This window comes from Crotalus tigris, unplaced genomic scaffold (genome assembly GCF_016545835.1).
Source record: "Crotalus tigris isolate CLP2741 ecotype Arizona unplaced genomic scaffold, ASM1654583v1 scf7180000024309.744930, whole genome shotgun sequence".
Classification (NCBI taxonomy): domain Eukaryota; kingdom Metazoa; phylum Chordata; class Lepidosauria; order Squamata; family Viperidae; genus Crotalus; species Crotalus tigris.
Window position 1 is genome coordinate 407,453 of NW_024100481.1, and position 19,037 is coordinate 426,489.

At 58.8% G+C, this 19,037-nt stretch overlaps 2 protein-coding genes across 3 annotated transcripts; one reads left to right on the plus strand and one right to left on the minus strand.

Moving 5' to 3' along the window:
* The first annotated feature begins 2,410 nt into the window (after positions 1 to 2,410).
* Positions 2,411 to 9,781, plus strand: PCOLCE (procollagen C-endopeptidase enhancer). Its single transcript, XM_039324793.1, has 9 exons — positions 2,411 to 2,804; positions 3,056 to 3,164; positions 3,242 to 3,503; positions 7,577 to 7,701; positions 7,840 to 7,976; positions 8,253 to 8,554; positions 8,779 to 8,850; positions 9,082 to 9,252; positions 9,458 to 9,781. Exons 1-9 carry the CDS (start codon positions 2,713 to 2,715, stop codon positions 9,613 to 9,615), a joined length of 1,428 nt encoding a protein of 475 aa, XP_039180727.1. The 5' UTR covers positions 2,411 to 2,712; the 3' UTR covers positions 9,616 to 9,781.
* Positions 9,782 to 11,775: 1,994 nt separating this feature from the next.
* On the minus strand, positions 11,776 to 18,240 carry FBXO24 (F-box protein 24). 2 transcript variants are annotated; one of them, XM_039324836.1, is made up of 10 exons: positions 18,040 to 18,240; positions 16,995 to 17,093; positions 16,707 to 16,893; positions 16,262 to 16,500; positions 14,758 to 15,019; positions 14,314 to 14,472; positions 13,606 to 13,727; positions 12,925 to 13,056; positions 12,333 to 12,503; positions 11,776 to 12,224 (listed from the first exon to the last, which is right to left on the minus strand). In XM_039324836.1, the coding sequence occupies exons 1-10, from the start codon at positions 18,124 to 18,126 to the stop codon at positions 11,814 to 11,816; spliced, it is 1,869 nt and encodes a 622-aa protein (XP_039180770.1). In that variant the 5' UTR covers positions 18,127 to 18,240; the 3' UTR covers positions 11,776 to 11,813. The 2 variants fall into 2 exon arrangements, with proteins under 2 accessions (XP_039180770.1, XP_039180771.1); XM_039324837.1 differs by lacking the exons at positions 16,995 to 17,093; positions 18,040 to 18,240 and having other exon boundaries at positions 16,262 to 16,477; positions 16,707 to 16,842.
* Between the last annotated feature and the right edge of the window lie 797 nt (positions 18,241 to 19,037).

Genomic DNA, 19,037 nt, shown 5'->3' on the forward strand with positions numbered 1-19,037 from the left:
AAGCAAAATCCGTTTTGGGGGCAAAAAGTAGAACTTCAAACTTTGCTGCTGCCCCCCCCCATCCCCACAATAGTTCCAAGGCTGTACAGAAGTTGGGTCTGGGGGGGGCACAATTCTCTTTGCTCCTGTATTAATTGAAGACTTGTGGGAGCCCCACCCCCTCTCCATTGCTCTCTGCCACTTTAGGGCACTCCTGCCCGCTCTGCCAATGGGGGGGGGCTGGAGGGGGGGCGCTTCCGAGAATATTTTATCACCCCTCCCAGCTTGGTGCATTAGGCTGCAGGGGAAGCAGGCATCCAAGCGCCCCATGGAAGACTCCCTAGAAGTTGGCAGTCGGGTGGGGAGTGAGGGCAGCTGTATCTGAAGCTCTGCTCTTTGTGCTTGGGGGGGGGGGAGATGTGGGCCTGTGTTCTTGGGTTGGCTGCCTATTTCTGAAAAATAAAGGTGGCAAAACACCCACCTGGCTGCCTCCAACTCTTTGGGGTGGGGGGAACTTGGGGGGACCACCCCCTCTGAAGCAGACCCTTGCTGTCCCCACTCCTGGCCGGCGTCCCCCCAGCTGCCCTACTGCACAGCAGCAAGGCCGTGGGGTCAGCAGGGCCTCCCGGAGATTTAGCGAAGGAGGAAATCCAGTAAACCCCCCCCCCAATCCTGAATCTGGAGGGGGGGCAGATTGCTCAGCTGTTCTCCCACTCACTTGTGGCCTTGGCAGACCCTCCTCACAGCCTTGTTCACGGTAACCCCATCTTTCCTAGGAATGGGGAGCATCTGCAAGGGGGGCCCCTCCAGGCTGCGTGAGGCTCCAGTTGGCTCTCCTGGCCCCCTCCCGCTTTGAACCTGCCAGTCCTGGGGAAGGGGATGTGGTGCTCAGGGCTGTGTGGGCAGCGGATCACAGAGGTGGCAAGTGCTGCGATTTGGAGGGAGGGGACAGCTCCCCCCCCCCCCCGTTCATCTTCGCAGGAAATCTCACAAGCTTTCCAGGGGAGGGTCTGCTTGCAGCTCAAGGAGGTCCAAAATGAGATACATTTCCTGGGCCTGCTGGAGGGGCTGGCGTGCCCAGGTAGCCTCAACTGAGCCTGGATCTCCACAGCGTTTGGTGCCCTCCGTGGTGCCACCTTGGACTGGTTTCCAGATCTGGGGGTAGAAGACAAGGCAGTATGATGGTTCTCCCTGCACAATGATGGTCAAGGGACCCTCAAGGCCTCTTCCATAGCATCTTCATGAAACGGGGGAGGGGCCTGAGTCACCTGCCACTCAGGATTAGCGGTCATCCTTGCACTGGTGGCATCTGGATCCAGACGGGGAGGGACAGGCTGCGGCTTAACCTGAGCAGGGAGGGTTTCCTTTTTGGGGTGTCTCTGCCTGGGTGGGATGACGCTCCCCCAGAAAGACTGGGTGCATAATCTGGGGGTCATCTTGGCTGTCTTTTTGGGACTGCCTTCAAAGCCCACAGAAGCTGCTGTTGCTTCAGCCTGCAGGGGGACTGCCTGTGCGGGGGGGGGGGCATGGCTGGAGCCTCACGGCCACTGCCCCCCCCCAGAGCTGGTGCATGCCAAGGGGCCGATTATCCCTCTAGATCAGGGATGTTCCACCTTGGCAACTTTTTAAGACTGTGGACCTGAACTCCCAGAATTCCCCAACGTGGCTGGCTCAGGAATTCTGGGAGTTCAAGTCCAGAGGTCTTAAAAGTTGCCAAGGTGGGGCCCCACCCCACACTCCGCTTCTAGTCCCCTCCTTGCAGCAGCTGGATTGTCTGGAAGCAGCTGCCCTCACTCCCCCCCAGCCCAGACTCGATGTGGGGGGTCTTTCACGTCCTGTCTATATGCAACGGGGTCCCCTGGCAGGACCGGGAAGCCGCCTGGGCTGCAGCACCTGCCCTCCGGGGCATCGTTCCCCCCCCCCCAAGGCCTTGAGCCTTCCGGGGGGGGCTCCATCCTGAAGAAAATGGCTGTTTCTATTCCAGACGTTTTTTTTTTTTACCAAATTTGCCGTCCTCCAGGCAAGGAGGCGGGGGCTGGGCAGGGATGGCTTTGCCAGCCGCTCCGGCAGGAGCGCGCGTACTGCACTCGGGACGTGCTCAGAGGCCAGGCTGCCGACTAGCCCATCCTGGGGAACTGGGGGGGGGGCAAGGTCTGCCTGGCCTACGCCTGAGTCCCGGGACGGGCGGCTGGACCCCCGCGCGTCTCCAGCGGGCTCGCCTCTTCCCGGCGCCTTTGGATTGGCGGCCGCCCCCTCCCCCCCCAGCAAGCCCCTCGTCTCGCCTCCCGCGCCGCCTGCTTGGCAAGAGCTGCCCGCCACGTCACGGTCCGACGGGGGGGGTCCCCCTCCGGCTCAGCGCCAGGGGAGGGGGGGAGGCGTGTTTTCCGCAGGACTCGGCTTAACGGGGGGGGGCTGAAGGCCGTGCGAGGACGGGGCCCCCGGGCGGAGAGGGGCTGCCCCGCGGCGCTTGGGCCGGCCGGGCTGCTTGCTGGACGGCCTTCGGAACGCCTGGCCAGCGGCCGAGGGCGCTCTGCACATGCTCGGCAGGGCCGCCAGCCTCGTCCCCCTCCGCCTCCGGGGCCTTTCGGGGTCGGGGCTGCTGCTCCTCCCGGCCGCCCGCCTCCGCCCGGCCCCTCGCAGCCACGTCCCGCGGTCCCTCCCCTCGGCCCGCCAGAAGCGCTCCCGCCTCGGCCCCGCAGCTGCTCCTCCAAGCGCCCGGAGTCCACCGCCGCGATGCCGCCCGTCCTCCCGGCGCTGCTGCTCGCCCTGCTGCAGCTGAGCCGCGCCCAGAGCCCCTCGCCCGCCCCCGCCACCAACCAGACCAGGTAGGCCCCTGCGCGCGTCCCGGTCCCGCCGCGCCCCGGCTCACCCGACCGTCCGTCCGGCTCCCCTCGAAGGGACGGGGCGGCCGCCCCGGGAGGCTTTAGGCAGGCGAGCCGAGCGGCATTCGGGCGTCGCTGACGGGGGCGGCGTGGAAGGATCTCCGCTGCCGGCCCGCCGGAAGGTCAGGCCGGGCTCGCCCAGAGCGGGAAGGGGGCGCCGGGGGTCCCCTCAACCTCTGCCTTCTCGCCGGCAGGCCGGTCTTCCTCTGCGGGGGCGACTACAACGCCAGCAGCGGCTACCTGGCCAGCGAGAACTTCCCGCAGCACTACCCGCCCAGCAAGACCTGCATCTGGACCATCACGGTAAGGCGCCCCTCCGCCCCCGCCCCCAGCGCCTGCGGAGGGACGGGGGAGCCGGTCTGACGGCCTCTGCCCTCCAGGTGCCCGAGGGGCAGGTGGTGATGCTCTCCTTCCGCTTCTTCGACCTGGAACCGGACCCCGTCTGCCGCTATGACCGCCTGGAGGTCTTCAACGGGCACGCGGCCCTGGAGTCTCAGCGCCTGGGCCGCTTCTGCGGGACCTTCCGCCCGGGGGCCATCCTGGCCACCAGCAACCAGATGCTGCTGCGGATGGTGTCGGACGAAGGGACCGGCGGCCGGGGCTTCCTGGTCTGGTTCAGCAGTGGCCTCACCCACGTGGACGGTAAGGGCCGCCCTCCCTGGTGGGGGGCTGCCCCACTGCTCCCCACCCGGAACCCCAACTCCGCTGAGCCCCAAGCTGGGCTGGGGTGACCCTCGCCCCCCCCCTGGACGGCCCCATCAAGCCAAGGAAGGCAAGGGGGGAGGGGGGCGACTGGCAGGCTGAGGGTGCTGGCCTTCTGCAGGGAACCGGATGCAGCCGGCCCCAGGAATGCCTGTGGCCGAGTCAGGGGAGGCCGGCTGGCTCCCCAGATGTTCCCCAGACGGGCTGGGAAGGAGGGAGGCGGGAGGGTCAGCCGTCCTCAGCCAGAGGTGGGTGGAGCAAAAGCGGAGCTGGCCTTCCTGTCCAGTCGGGGGGCACCTCTCTGGGCACCTCCACCGCCTTGCCAAGGGAGGGGTATCTCCCAGCAAGGATGCTCCGGCCTTCTGCCCCCACCACTGCTGCTGCCAGTCCCCGGACCTTTTTCGGGGCGCCCAAAGGGACGGCAGGAATGGGCTGCCAACCATAAAGGCCCCTGGGCTTTTTGAGAGCCTTGCCCTGTTGGGATGGCGCCTACGGGAATCCCCACCCCCCCCCAGGCTACTCCCCCCACCCCCAGCTGCAGCCTGGCAGCCCCCAAGGCCTCTGTGGCGTTGGGGGGGGGGAGTGAGTGCTGCTGCTCCACTGCTGCCGGAGGGTCTGAGGAATGGGGCATCCGGCTGGGCTGTAAAGAAAAAAGAGGCAGCCCAGCTGACTAAGCCCCCGTCACGCCCCCCCCCAGTCCTCCTTCCAAGCATTCTTTGGCTGCCACATCCAGCTGGACAAGGCTAAACAGCTTCCCCACTTCCACTTCCGTCCTAACTGGTCATTAGTGAGAATCCTGTGGTCTCCAAAATGAGTGTTTTGCTCTTCTGCTCCCCTCAGTGGCCTCTCTCTGTGCAGCACACCCCCCTCCCTCCCTCCCTCTCCCCCCTTCCAGCTGGCAGCCCATCCCAGAGGCCCTCTGAGACTTGAGCCAGCATTCTTGCGAGCTCTTCCCCTCCGGCTTCATGGTCTGTCAGTCTAGGCCCCTCCCTCCAAAAGTAGGCTGTGCCAGAGGGTTGAGTTGAGTGCCCAGATCACTCCCTGTGCTGTGGACTGGCACCCACGCAGGAATGCCTGCAAACTCAGTTTGACCTCGCTGGCTCTAGAACGGGAGGGTCCCACCCTGGCAACTTTAAGACCGGCGGACTTGAACACCCAGAACTTGGGGGGGGGGGTGGAAGCCCGCAGGTCACAAAGTTGCCAAGGCTGGACACCCCTGTTCTAGGCAGAGAGAGATTCTGGGCGGTTTGCATGTGGGGATGTGCCCACTGGAATGCCTCGGTGTCTCTGACTCTTTTTTTTTTTTTTATTGAAAGTTTTATAAGTTTTACAAAAAGACAAAAACAATACAAAACAAAAAACAACATATACAAAAAAAAATAAAAAACTAAACATTACATATAAAAAAAAAAACCCCATCCCCCACCCCTCACAAACACCCTCCCTTCCCCCCCCCTGAGCTTCCCAGAGCAGAATATAGGCTTAGTTAAAAATTAACAAATAAAGATAAAAATTAAATTAAAAAATTTATATTTATATATATAAAAAAAATATCTATATATAACATTCTCTATATATAAAAATAAAACTTATGAAAAAACTATGTGATATTTTTTTATACCCAGTCTAAATTGTATAAATTTTATCCATTTGTCCCAAACGGCAAGAAACTTCTCTTGCGTTTGTTGCTTTAAGAAAGCCGAAATCTTTGCCATATCCGCCAAATAGGACACTTTAAGAAACCATTCCTGCAGTGTAGGCAAAGATTCCTTCTTCCAATATTGTCCAACTAACAGCCTCGCGGCTGTAATCAAATTTAACATCAATACAACCTCCTTTGTATCACAATCTGTAACAATGCCCAACAAAAATAATTGCGGAGTAAATTTTACCCTCCTTCTAAAAATTCTCTGGATATTCCACCATATTTTAATCCAAAATGCTTTTATCTCTCTGCATGACCACCAAATATGATAATAGGAAGCATCCGTATAACCACATCTCCAACATTTGGGTTGTACGTCAGGGTACATAAGAGACATTTTTTGTGGATCAAGGTGCCATCTATAAAACATTTTATAAAAATTCTCCCTAAGGTTCTGTGCTTGTGTAAATTTGACATTTCTCACCCAAATGGTTTCCCAGATGTCCAATGAGACTGGGACACCAAAATTCTGCGCCCATCTAATCATGCAGTCTTTAATTAATTCCGTTTCTGAGTCCATTTCAACTAATACCCCGTAGATTCTCTTGATGTGGGTTTGTCTTTGATCCTTGACTTGCTTAATAAGATTTCCATCTTCTCTAAGAAAACCCAATTTACAATCCACCTTCCATTTATCTACTAGTTGCCTATATTGGAACCAAGAATAAATAATATTTTCTTGCGCTAAATCTTCCCGTAATCTTAACTGCCAGTTTTGCCCATCCCATCTAAGTAGCTGACTATAAGACACCATATCCATTTTTACACCTCTTTTTATTCCTTCTATCGCATGCCAAGGTATGGCCCATAATGGAACTTTAAAATCACTTTTATAATATTTTCTCCAAGTCCTAAGTAAAGAGATTCTTAAAATATGAGATTTAAAGACACAATCCATTTTTTTATTAAATATTAAATAGGCATGCCACCCATAAAGTAAATCCCATCCCTCTAAATGAAGTATCTCAGGATTTGTCAAATTTACCCAATCACTAATTAGTGTTAAAACCACCGCATCGTAATATAATTTCAAATTTGGTACCTTGAGTCCACCCCTCTCACGGAAGTCTTGCATAATTTTAAACTTAACCCTTGGCTTTTTCCCTGCCCAAATAAATTTATTAAGACCCTTCTGCCACTCACTTAAGTTAATCTCATTTTTCAAAATCGGTAACATTTGAAACAAAAAAAGAAACTTGGGTAGAATATTCATTTTTATCACTGCAATTCTTCCCATGAGGGATAATTGCAACTTCTCCCAATTCTTCAAGTCCTTCTGTACCCTGACCCACAACCTTTCATAGTTATTTTTAAATAATTTTACATTAGAAACAGACAACATCACCCCCAAATATTTTACCTTATTAACAATCTCAAAACCCGTCAAGTTAGCCAAACTCTGCTTCTCCTGACTAGACATATTTTTAGGTAAGATTTTAGTCTTATTTACATTAATCTTGAAACCCGAAACCAAACCATAATGATGAATCAACTGTAATAAGTTTACTACAGAGTGATCAGGTTGCGACAAAGTAACAACCAAGTCGTCCGCAAAAGCTCTCAACTTATATTCTTTTTTGTTAACTTCTATTCCTTTAATTTCCTGAGACTCTCAAATTTTGATCAATAATATTTCCAATGTTAAAACAAACAACAATGGCGATAAAGGGCACCCCTGTCTAGTACCTTTCTCTATTGTAAAAACCTCCGACAAACCTCCATTAACAATAAGTTGTGCCGTTTGTTTTTGATATATTACCGTAAGCGCTTGTAATATCTTTTCGCCAAAATGGTGTCTCTGACTCTTACGAGCCCTGGATCCCTGTGCCTTGGCACATGTATGCATGCAGAGCCCCGGCCTGTGGTTATACACGCGCCTGGCATTGGTTTATAGAACGCGAGAACATCTGCCCTCAGTTGGGTCGGGCACTTGAATGGTTTGGCCCCCCTCTGGAACCCCCCAAAACATGATTCTGCCTGGCCTGGGCGTCTGCCTGACGGTGCAGCATCCGTGGTGCTAAATTCACTCCCATATATTCAGTTTAGCTGCTGCCGACCCCAGAACAAAGTGGGGGTTTGAACTCAAAGGGGGGGTTCTTGTGGCCCCTTTCCAGGGCTCTGCAAAACCAGAAGTCGGGGTCTGGCTCCGCCAGCTGCATTGAATATGAGGGATCTCAGAGTCACTGTGAGAGGGCAGACATATAAAACTAAATAAAATAAAAAGAACTGCCAGCCCCTTGCTGAAGAAGACCCTGCCGCAGCCCTGGGGGCTCCTCCATCTCACTAGCCCCCCTTTCTTGTCTTGCAGAAAACCAGTTCTGTGGGGGGAAGCTTGAGAAAGCGCAAGGCTCTGTCAAAACCCCCAACTGGCCCGAGAGCGACTACCCGCCTGGCATCAGCTGCTCCTGGCACATCATTGCCCCACAGGACCAGGTAAAGGGGCAGTTGGCTCCCTGGCCCTCCCCTTTGCTGCGGGCAGAGAACTGCCAGCCCTCCATCCCCATCCCTAACGCTGAGGGCTAAACCCGAGGAGGAGCGGAAGGATAACCCCTCGGATCTCCCCCGGCCCAGGTGATCGTCCTGACTTTTGGGAAGTTTGATGTGGAGTTTGACACCTACTGCCGATACGACTACGTGGCCGTCTTCAACGGCAGGGAGCAAGACGACTCGCGCCGCGTTGGCAAATTCTGTGGAGACAAGTCCCCCAGGTAGGTCGGCCCTGAAACATTTCTGGAATTGGAGCCAACAAATTCCGTGTTGTATTCACACGTGTATCAGAAAAAACTGGCGACTCTGTTGTCCTGCTCATGGGAGCTGGAGATCCCCCTTTTCCACCAGCTTAAGGGATCCTCATAAATAAATGGGTTCCTCCTTGGCACCCAGGGCTGCCCTCGCCCCAAAAGGACTCCACGCACGCAGCCCAGTTCAGACTGGCAGGGCTGGTGGGTGCTTCTTCCCGGCCTTCCTCCCAACCTCTCCCGCAGCCTGATCCGCTCGGATGGCAATGAGCTCCTGGTCCAGTTTGTCTCGGATCTCAGCGTGACGGCCGACGGGTTTTCTGCCTCGTACGTGATGAAGGGTCGCGATGAGCCGGTGGACACCGCCAGGGCCCAGCCTGTGATCCCCGTGTTCCCCGGCTCCAAGCCCACGCAGGCCAGCAGGAAGCCGGTCCCCGCGAAGCCCAAACCTGCCGGCAAGCCCGCAGGCCCACCCAAGCCAACACCGCGCCCCAAACCGACAGCCCAAGCCCTTCCTGATGCTGCGGGCCCCACAACTCCCACCGCAGGTAAGAGCCCTGGAGAGCAGGGGGTTGTTTTGCTCCCAGCCTGGCCCACGTTCTGAGCCCAGGAGGGGCAGGTGGGAGGCGCTGGTGCTGAAGCCGGTCTGGACCAGGGAATTGGAGAAGAGCCAGAACATGTGCAGAGTGCCGGCCTTCTAAACAGTGAAGCTGTGCAGGGCCAAAGAGGGTCACTGGCCTTTTCTATCTGCTCCTCTCCCATCTCCCTCCAGGTCAGGTCACCTGCCCGCAACGCTGCAAGCGGACGGGGAATATGCAGAGCAACTTCTGTGCCAGCGATTTTGGTGAGTGCCCTACGGTCGCCTTCCCAGTGCAGGGAGATCTACCTGCCTTCCATCTGCCAACCTTGCCAGTGCCAGGAGCCATCGCACAGTAGCCCCCAGTGGTCGGAGCCGTCTCAGAATCGGAGGGGAACCGCAAAGTCCCCGATCTCTGCCGCACGGCCCCTCCTGTCCCCAGACAGAGGCCACCCTCACTGCCAGCCTCTCACCCTCTCCCCAATGTCCCACCGACAGTGATCACCGGCACCGTCAAAGCACTCCTGCGAAGAGAGGGGAACCGGATCACGGCCACCGTGACGCTCACCCACACCTACAAGTCGGGGCTCTTGAGCCTCCCTCCGGAAGGAACCGAAGCCACCCTCCGCCTGGACGTGCCCTGCAGACAGTGCCCCATTCTCAAGAAAGGTGAGAAGGCCGACAGGCCACTTCCTGTGAGCTTTCTGCTCACAAGTGGCTCCTTCACACTCTGCACAACTACACAACATTCACGTGTGGCAGAAGTGCCCGAAATCCCAGCATTCCCCTGCTCTCTCCTCGCTAGCAAGACATTTGGCAAGGGAGTCAGGCCACCTCATTCTCTGCCTCCAGCTCACCCCTCTTTCCTCCGCAGGGGCCGACTACGTCTTCATGGGCCGGGTGGAGGCCAACGGAACCGGGCAGCTGCCCCCCACCAGCTTCGTGGTGCCCTTCCGGCCGCAGCAGCAGCAGATTCTCACCAACCTCAGCAAGCGCCCCTGCGCCGCCCGGGCGAGGAGGAACCGCCGCTGAGGAGCCTCCCTTGGCTCTGGGGCTCTGGCCCCACAAGCAGCAGCACCATGTAACCACTAAATGGGCAGGGAGGCAGTTCACGGACTCCAGGGTGGGGAACGGCACCTCTCGTTCCATGTTGTTCACACCCACACTGCAGCGGTCTTAAAGGTATTTTTACACACTAGTGGCAGCCTTTGTTGTTTGGCAACCTTGCCTCCCTCGTAGCCCCCCCCCCCCCGCTGTCCGACATTATAGATGCAGCCCCCACCAGGGAGATGCCTAATTGCTTAGGTGCAAGGTGTGTGTGTGTGTGTGTGTGTGTGTGTGTGTGTGTGTGTGTGTGTGCACACGCCTGGAAAAGCGGGGGGGAGGTGGTTCTGGCTGCCATCCCACCCCACCTGCCCCCTTCTCCCCCCCCCCTTGCTACTCCAGTTCCCAATCGTGTTTCTGAGCTTAGGGATCCTGGCCCAGGGGTGGCCGTCGAACTGGACCGGCCTGAGCTCCAATCTGTCTGGCAGCTTCGGGGCAGGCAGTCTGGCTGCAGAAACGGGCCGACCCCTCGGCCAGCCTGCCTCTTCCACGTCAGCTGGGGTGGAGGCTCAGCCCCGTTTCTCCGGCAGCAGCCTGGATGGGAAGCTGCAGCCTGGCATTTCCTTGGCCCCCGAATCCTCGGGGCTGGAGCCCACGGCTTTGCCCCAAAGGCTTCTGTTCCCTGTTCTTTTGGCAGGTGCCCCCCCCCAGCCGCCTCTTCCGACCCCCAAGAGCAGCTCCCCAAAGTGTTTCTCCTGGGCTTTGGCCCCTGGGTGGGGTGGGGGGCTCAGTGGGGCCAGGCTGCAGGAGGGGGGGCGGAGGTTCAGGGAGGGAAGGAGCCTGGGCTGCTTCCTCCAACCCTGGTTTGGCCTACCACAGCACTTGGGCTTCCCCAGGGAACCCTGGCAGTGGGGCAGGGGATAAAGCGCTGCTTTAGAGAGGCAAGAGAAGCCCCCCCCCCCCCGCCTCTGCCCCAAAGACCAGGAGGCCCAGAGGCTGCGGCTTCTCCTCCCTCCCTCCCCTATTCCCCTCTGAGGCTTGGAGAGCAGGGCCTGAGCGCCCCCTGGTGGCGCAGGTGGGGCTGGTGAAAGCCAGGGAGGCCCTGGAGTGGCCCAGCTGTCCTGAAGTCACCCTGCCAGGCCTCCAGCCAGGGAGAGCAGGGCCCCGGCTGTCCTTCGCGTGGGGGGGGGGGTGGAGAGCGGTGGGCCCCCAACAGTCTAAGGTGGGAGGGGGTCTTTCTAAAAACAGGGCGCTGGAAGGTCCTGGCCACCCACCTTGGGGCAAACTGGGCTTCTAGTCAGCAACAGCGTTTATTTTAATTTAATATTCCAATTTTGAGGCTGCTGTTGCTGGCGCTGCTTGCCAGTATTGTCAGCGGCTTTGGGCTTCGGGCACACGGCGGCTGCTACCAGGACGAGAGCAAACCTCTGCTGCCTCTGACAAAAGGCTCCCCGGTGTCCTTGCAAGCTGGCAGACTCGGGTCGAACCCTCCAGCTTCTTCATGCAGCCCAGCTGGGTTGCTGCTCCATCCCGGCTCCTGATGGCGTTGCCCACCCAAATGATCATCCTGTCCTGGGGAGGCCCGGACACCTGCGTGACGGAAACTGCCACCTTTGGATCGATCGTGGGCAGCCTGTGCCTGGCTCTGCTGCCTCCAGTTTTGGCACGGCCACCGCAGAAGCATGGCCCGAAGACCCGCGAGGGGACCTTTTCGGGAGGGGGCTAGCCGACTGTGCCCACCTTCCTCCAGGGGCACAGAGAGAGAGCATTGCCTTCCCAGGGCAGGGCAGCACTGGCCAGCTGCGGACAGGCCGAAGGGACTCCAGAGGAAGGGGAAGGGGTTGCTGGGGTCTGTGTGCCCTCACGCTGAAGCTGAGAGCATCTTACGGAGGCTAAGCCCCTCCCCCAGGTGTGGCTGTGCCTCATGGTCCACACATATGGTGGTGGCGGTGGCCAGTTCCAGCTCTTTTGGCCGGTGGCAACACGTTTTATTTGTCTTTAGACGTTTGGTCCCCAAAGACGTTCAGCCCAGGAGCATCCGGTCACTCGCCTTTTCCCTTCTGCCCCCCCCCTTTGAAGACCCCGTTCAGCCCCTCGTCCCCCCCCCTCAGCAGAGGCTGCCTTTGTCTGTGCTTGTGGTTTATTTATTCCCCATGGTTCAGGGTGAAGTCTTCTTTATCTGTCAATCATGATCCTTGATGCGTATAAGGGAAGGGTAGTATCGGGGGAGGGAGGAACGGGGCCAGGGGGAGCCGCGGTCCGTGAGCCAGCTGGACGGGGGCGGCTTCCCGCAGTTCGGCCGCCCTCTGGATCATGTCCAGAGCCTCCCAGAAAAAGTCCTTCTGGAACGTCATGAGCGGCATGCTGCCCACGGCCTCCTTCATTTTGGCCATGCGCCCCTCCAGTGTGGGGCACTTGTGCAGCTGGCTGAGGTACTCTTCGCAGGTCCGAGCGGCCAGGGCCTCCGAGTCGCTGGGGGCCACGCTGGCCTTGCTGGCCGGCAGCTCCCGGTAGGCGGGCACCTCCTCGATGTCGTGGCTGGACAGCATGTAGAGGCACTCCCGGGTGGAGCAGATGCGGCGGGCACACGCCGGCACCTGTGCGGGCGCAGGGGAGGGAGGGCGCTCAGGAAGGCCTGGGGAAAGGGGCTGCCGCCCGAGGCCCAGCGGGGAGGGAGGCTGAGCCCGTCTCCCGGCCCCTCTCACCTTGATCTGCAGCCGGACAAAGGAGGCGTTGCCCTTGGGCCAGCCTGGCAGACGCCCCCCTGCTCCACAGCCGCAGCCCATCAGGTCCTTGCTGAAGTCCCCGCTCTGGCTCAGCACCAGCGTGTGGTTCAGTCCACACCACAGGTCGATGGGCCACTTCAGGTAGTGCACCTGCATGGGGGGAGGGGGAGGAGGAAGAGGACAGGGCGTTGGAGCAGGGCCCAGGGCTCTACTCCCCCCCCCAATACACACCCACATCCACACAAACAGATACGAAATGCATTTCCTACTCCAAGCAGAAAGCCGGCCCACGATTAAGGGTCCCCCTTCTGGCGGTTATTCTGGAAAACTCTGACATCGCACAGCTGGTTCCCGGCTGTGGAGGGTGGGAGGTAGGGAATGGGGGGGGGAGCTGTTGGCCAGACAACACTGGGGACGCCCAAAGCCCACAAGAGCCAGAAGGACACCGCATGGGAGAGAAGCCTGGGGGGGAATAAGAACCTGCTTGGCTTGCAGACCAAAAGCTCACTGTGCTGGAGACCCCCCCCCCCCCGAGAAAACAGGATGGGGGAGGGGAGAGGTCAAACTATACCTGGGCAGGCTCCCCGCGGTCTATCTTGTCCCCTGTGCCCAGCTGGCCGTAGCGGTTATTTCCCTGCATGAAAATCCGTCCAAATTCATCGACCAGACCCAGGTGGTTGTAACCCAGGGCGCAGCTGAGCACCTGTGGAGAGAGGCGGCCGGCTGAGGAAGCCTGAGCCAGACTGGGGGGGGGCAAATGGGGCAGGAAAGGCAGCCTTGGGGGGGGCAGTAGGGAATGATGGAAAGGTCCCTGGAGGTTGCCCAGGGTGAGCATCTTGGCTCTACTGCTAGAAGGATGCCTCTGAGCATGTGCAGCGCTTTTTCCCAGGAGCTGCAAGTAGCGATGGGGGGGGGGAGGTGTGGGTGACCAACTTAATTTTCAGGTCACATCCTGAAAAGTGCAAGTCTGGGGCTTAACTGTCCCGGTTCCCTTTGGGAATTGTTGCCTCACTAAGAAACCGGTGTGGAAGCAGTGGTGGACCCACATATCTCCCAGGACGCAGAAAGGGGAGGGGTCATGGGGCTTCGCAGGGAAGGGAGGCGAGGACGAGTAAACTTGGGCCTTTTCCTTGCTTCCTCCCCCCCTTCCCGAATCTGCCCGTCTCATGCCAATTTCACTGCAGGTCCTTTTGTGTGCCAGGCAAGCTCCGCCCCCGGTGCCAGGGAAGGCAGAGTTCCACCTGCGCGTTACCTTAGCCGGGAGAGAAAGGGCCAGGGGCATCTGCTGGTCAAGAGGGTCGAACGCATGCAGGGTGCCAAAGAGATCGCGGTAAACGCCAGGCGAGTGGACCTCGAAGTAGACGGTGCCCTCGTCTGGGGTGGGGAGAGAGGCCCACGGTTGGCCCAGGCCCAGCGCCAGAGAGAAGCAGCCCGTCTCGGGGGAGGAGGGGGCAGAAGGGCTGGGCTCTGCCACAGCTTCTCTGGCCAGGCCTTGATTTGAAGTGCTTTCTCTTCCCCTCCTCTCCCTCCACTGCTCGCTTCCAAGCTCACCGATCTCCCCCCAACCCCGGTTTCCAGCCCTATTGCTTCAGGCTGCAGCCAGGACACGCCCTCCTTTCCCCTCCACGCCTGCCTTGCTCAGCAGGAGCTGCCCCCTTCCCAGGCCAGGCCATGGTCCACCTCGGCCTAACACGACTGGGGAGCCCTCAGTTGGGCCCCGTTGCACCCGGATGCCGTACAGCTCCTGGGTTCCTGTTAATGCTACAATTTATTTTTAAAAGACCCGAATAGGGCTACCCGTCTCCTATAATCATCCCAGGCAGCTCACAACAATCGAGAAAACCGGATTTTAAAAAAAGAAATCGCTCTTCCCACTAGCCAGAGCAGTCAGGCCCCAGCAGGGCCGCCGATGAGGCCTCTGGCAGAAGGTCCGGCGTGGCAGCCGCCCTCTGGCCGTTACCTGTGAGGTAGACGGCGCTGCTCTGGTTCGAGTGCATGTGGCGGACGGAGAGGTGCGGGAGGCACTTGGAGACCTTGCGCAGCGCCAGCTGCACTTTGTAGGAGCGGGGCTGGTCCAGCTGGGTCTCGTTCACCACCAAGCTGTAGATTTTCCCTTCCTCTGTGAGGAAAGAAATTCCGCCCTGGCAGGTGATGGCCGGGAAGAGCGTCTCGCTGCCTTCGCACACACGAGGGAAGGCCGGCCTCGGCCAGGAAGGCTGGCCGGGTGACTTTGGGCCGCTCCCTCGTCTCGGCCCAAGGTGCCAGTTGCTCAGTTCCTTTCACAACCAAATGGACTCGGCGCTTGTGGGAAAGCGGCCGAATCTGGCCCCCTGCTGCATTCTGGGAAGAACCTGCCCTCTTGAGCACCTGGGCTCCCCCCCCAGCTCCCGTGCCCGCTCCTCACCCGTCAGGAGCAGCAGGGACCTTTCAGTCTCTTGCCCCACCAGCACGATCTGCCTGAACTTCAGGGCGAAGTGGAAGGTCATCTTGAACACCTGCTGCCCGCTGGATTGCCGGTACACCTCCACACAGTCACAGAGGCGGCGGCCGGGGGCCGGCCCGGGACCCTCGCTGCGCCCCGAGGCAGGGCTGGACGGCTGCTCCCAGGTGGCCAGGACGTAGAGGTACTTGCGGTACACAGTGTCGTTCCGGGGGTCTGTGGCGAACTGCAAGGTGAAGGCGGGAAGAGACGCCCACGTTGGGAGGCTGCAGTGAGACCCCGGGGGCCATCCCCCCGTGTGTCACCCCCCCCAGGGCTGCTTGCTCTTCTAGGAATAGGTCTTCCAGGTAGGGATCAAGGAGTCAGCAGTCAAGGGCTGCACAGAAGTCCTCTGGCCCCCCAGGAACTCTGCCAGTCAGAGGGAATGGGCTTCTGCTGCGAGCAGGCCAAATAGGGGGCCCTCTGGCCTCGCTTCCACTGGGATTCCCCCCCTCACACACACAGGAGGCCCTCAGGAGCCTGGCCAGGAAGCAGCCAAGCTCCCGAAGAGCCAGCAGAGCAGAGGGACGACCGACGGGAGGCACCAGCGTCCATGAGGAAGCTTCCTGCTCACATCCCAGCCAGAAACCGGCTGGGCCCTTTCAGGAAAGCTGCTGCTCTCCCTTCTTCCTTGGGCCGTGGGGATAGTGGCAGGGGGAGGGCGAGGGGCAGAGGTGGGAGCACCGCCTTCATTTCTGAATCCTTATTCTGAACACGTCCTCCTGTCTGGTCTCCAGGGGATCGAGCCAGCAAGAGCCTGGCAAGTGCAGCCGGTCTCTTTAAGTGGCACGCAGTGAATCTGTTGCCGAACTTCGTGCAAAGGCCGGCTCCTTGTCCGTTTTAAGGGCCCCAGACATGGAGAGGCTGTGCAAACAAGGCACGAGGCCAGGCTAGTTGAGAAGCGCTGGAGTCGAAGGAGGGCGCTTTACGGGGAGACCCGCGGTGAAAAGGACGTGAGGGGAAGGAGACTTGGGAGCGATGACCGGATGTTAAGACAGAAACCCCTCCGCTTGGGGCGCCCCTTGCAAGGGGGGTCTCATGCCTGAGACTGGGGTCCGTGTCCTCTCTTGACGTTAGACACAAGCAGCTCTGGAAAGAGAGGCGCCACAGAGGGAGTCCACTCTCGTCTTCAGAGCCCCCTCGGGGGTGGTAGAGCAGAAATGAGGGTGGGGGGGGGCTTGCAGTGAGCCAACTCTTTAAGCTGCCCTTTTTCTCTCTTCCAGCCACAATTTCACTGTCCTTGGTTCAGGAGAAACCAAGAACCAGGAAGGAGGCAGGAGGGATTCCCAATTTCAAAAGGCCAACTCGGTTCCCTTCCCACCTGGACTGCACTTCCCCTACATCTGGCGTGCCAAGACACGTCCAGAGGATTTTGCTTCCCTGCCATCTTGGAAGGAGCGGGCAGGCCTTGGGCCTCAGAGGCACGTACATCCTTCGCGCTGCGGCACAGCACCATGTAGCGGCAGGCCCGGCGCCACTGGACGTGGCCCATGGTGGAAGAGACCAGGGCATTCTTGAGGACGAAGAGGGTGCCGTTGTAGTCCAGGATGAAGACGTGGTCCTTGGTGGGCAAGAACTTCCGGTAGCCGTGCGAGAGCAGAGGGGCCACCGTCTTGCTGACGAAATGCCGCCGGCCGCTGAACATCTGGAAGTACAAGCCCTTGGTGTCTGTGGGACAGAGAGGCCCGAGGGCAGGGAAATTGGGGCTGTCTAGAGGAGCCGACTCAGCAAAGCTTTCCCTTCCGGGTGGGGCTGGGGGGTGAGCCCCCCTTGTCACATCTGAGGCCGTCACGGCCGTTGTCCACTTCCCGTCCTGCGTGCAACCGTCGCTCCTCCCTCCCTCCCCCCTTCCCTTCGCACCGGGCTGTACTGACAGTTGAGGATGGCCAGTCTCTTCCAGGGCTGGCTGCCCCCCGAATTCTCATCCCGCAGCCGAGGGGACAGGCGGCGGCAGATCCGCTTCCAGATTCCCTCGCTGTCACAGACTTCGTAGAAATACCGGCAGGTCTGGCCGAGAGCCACCAGGTCCCTTACTGGCAGGAAGGAGATGATGTAGTACAACTGGAAGAGGAGTGGGGATCGGTCAGGACGCACTCCCAGCCTTCCTCGGGCCCAGCCCGCCAACGCTCAACACCCCCTTCTCCGTGCCCAGGTTTGCCCACCAGCTCAGGAGGGAAGAGCTGGAGGGAGGCGGATTCTCCCCTGGTGTTCTTGTCCTCCGTAGCCTCGGTGGATGAACTGCGCCGCTTCTTCTTGGGCAGCTGTAGGCGGGAGAGAGGAGCCGTCAGCCACCTTATCCCGGGTCTCCCCCGCTTCCTCTCAGGAGGCCTGAAGCACCCCGGACAGCTGCCTGACGGACAGCTCTGCAGGCAGAGACCTTTCCTGCTGGCAGCCTGCGCACCGCCTGGTGGACTGGCGCCTGAAAGACCCTCGCGAAAAGCCAAAGAAGAAACGAGAAGCGTGCGCCTCACTCCTGATACTTCTGAAACTCCGAGGCGAGGCTCCCCATCTTTGACCTCGCCCAACCCCCAGATTCCCCCCAGATTCCCCCAGTTTCTTCACGGAAGCCACCGTGAGCAATTAAGCCAGTGGGGACCCTGGCCTCTGGGCCAGATGCAGGGAAGGGGAAGGCAAAGTTCCGGGTGCAGTTCCTAAAAGGGGCACCAGGTGGCAGGACTGACCAGGTAAAGAGCGAGCGCCTTAATTTCCGAGCAATTCAACTTCCTTATGGGGGATTCACAAGACTTTTTTTGCATGCTCAGGACAAGTTTACCTTTTTTTTTTTTTTTTTTTTGCAGTTGCTCTATTGTACTGTTACTTTGGATGTAAACACGTTTTGGAATAAGGTCAGTCGAATTTGCTAGACCCCACACGAGTCTGCTTGTCAAGGTTTTTGCAAAAGATTGCGAGTCGCAGAGGCCTGATTAACTTGTTCCGATTAAAGGTAACAACATTTGCAACAAAAGTCCATTCCTATGGAATTCTCCAGCTTGAAAGGAAGGTGCGTAATGCTTGCAAATTGATTTGCATATGCAAACGAGGAGGGGAGAAGTGGAAATTTTCCAGGCCAGGCTCAGAGAAAGAGAGAGAGAAAGAGAGAGAGCCTCTCCCTTCTTCAGCATCTTCCTGCCGTCCCCCCCTCCTTCCCCCCCCCCCAGCACTTCCTCATAGTTTTCCTCCTCCAGGCCCCGGGGTCAAAATGCTCACTCCAAGCGGCTCTTCGGTGCTAGAGACGAGGGAGAAGCGCGGAGGCTTTCTCCGCCTGAGTTTCCGGGCGATGCGCCTGTCGCTCATGTCTGCCCACCCAGACGTGGACAGTGCGGTGGGGCTGAGCTCTCAGACCCACCCTTGCTGCTGAGCCCAGCATGGCCAAGGCTTTTGAATGCCTCTGCCCACAAAGCCTATCACCCTGGGGGACACAGCGCTAGGTGATAATGGCCGTCTCAATGGCTTCACAGAGACTGGGTTTCCCCTGGTAACTGGGGCACTGTGACATCAGCACCCCTCTGGGGACCTGCTCTGTGACCCAGACACAAGAGATCCAGCTAGCCTGAGGGCCAAAGGTGAGCCTGAGGGGCAGGGATCCCTCAAATGGGGGCTCTGGCAGTTCTCCTGCCGAGTTTCTCCCAAACTGCTGCATACAGATGTTAAGGAACGTTAAGGGGCAGGAACCAGGCGCCGGTCTTGGAATCGCCATCGTGAGTTTCCTAGTTAAGAGCTCCTGCCCGAGCTGTCCCCACCCTGCCTTGGGGGCTGTCGTGAAATCTGAAGGGCGGCTGATAGACAGGAGTTTCTTTCGTTTTTTTTCTTCATTGCAGCCAGGGCTCCTTGCAGCCTTTGGGAGGGCTTGGCTTAATCCCTCTAAGTTCTTGGGGGGGGGGGTGTAGAGGGAATTAAGTGATTGGGAAGGTTACGTTTTAAAGCTTCCCAAACGTATTGAAAACACTGTGGAAGTATTTGCATTTGTCAAAAAGATATCAAAGGGGATCAGCAAGAGCAGCTGGCTCTCCCTGGACCCCTGGCTGAGCTCAGCTTCCAATGGAAAGCTCTGCCCACCCGCTGCATTCCTTGCCTTGGCAGAGAACCGGGGGATTCTAGAGCCTGCCGGGGTTCCAGGCAGACTCACCTTCCCGAGAACATTAAGGGCCAGGCTCTGGGCCACTCGGGTTCTCTCCACCTCCGGGCCTGACCCCGGGCCTCACCCA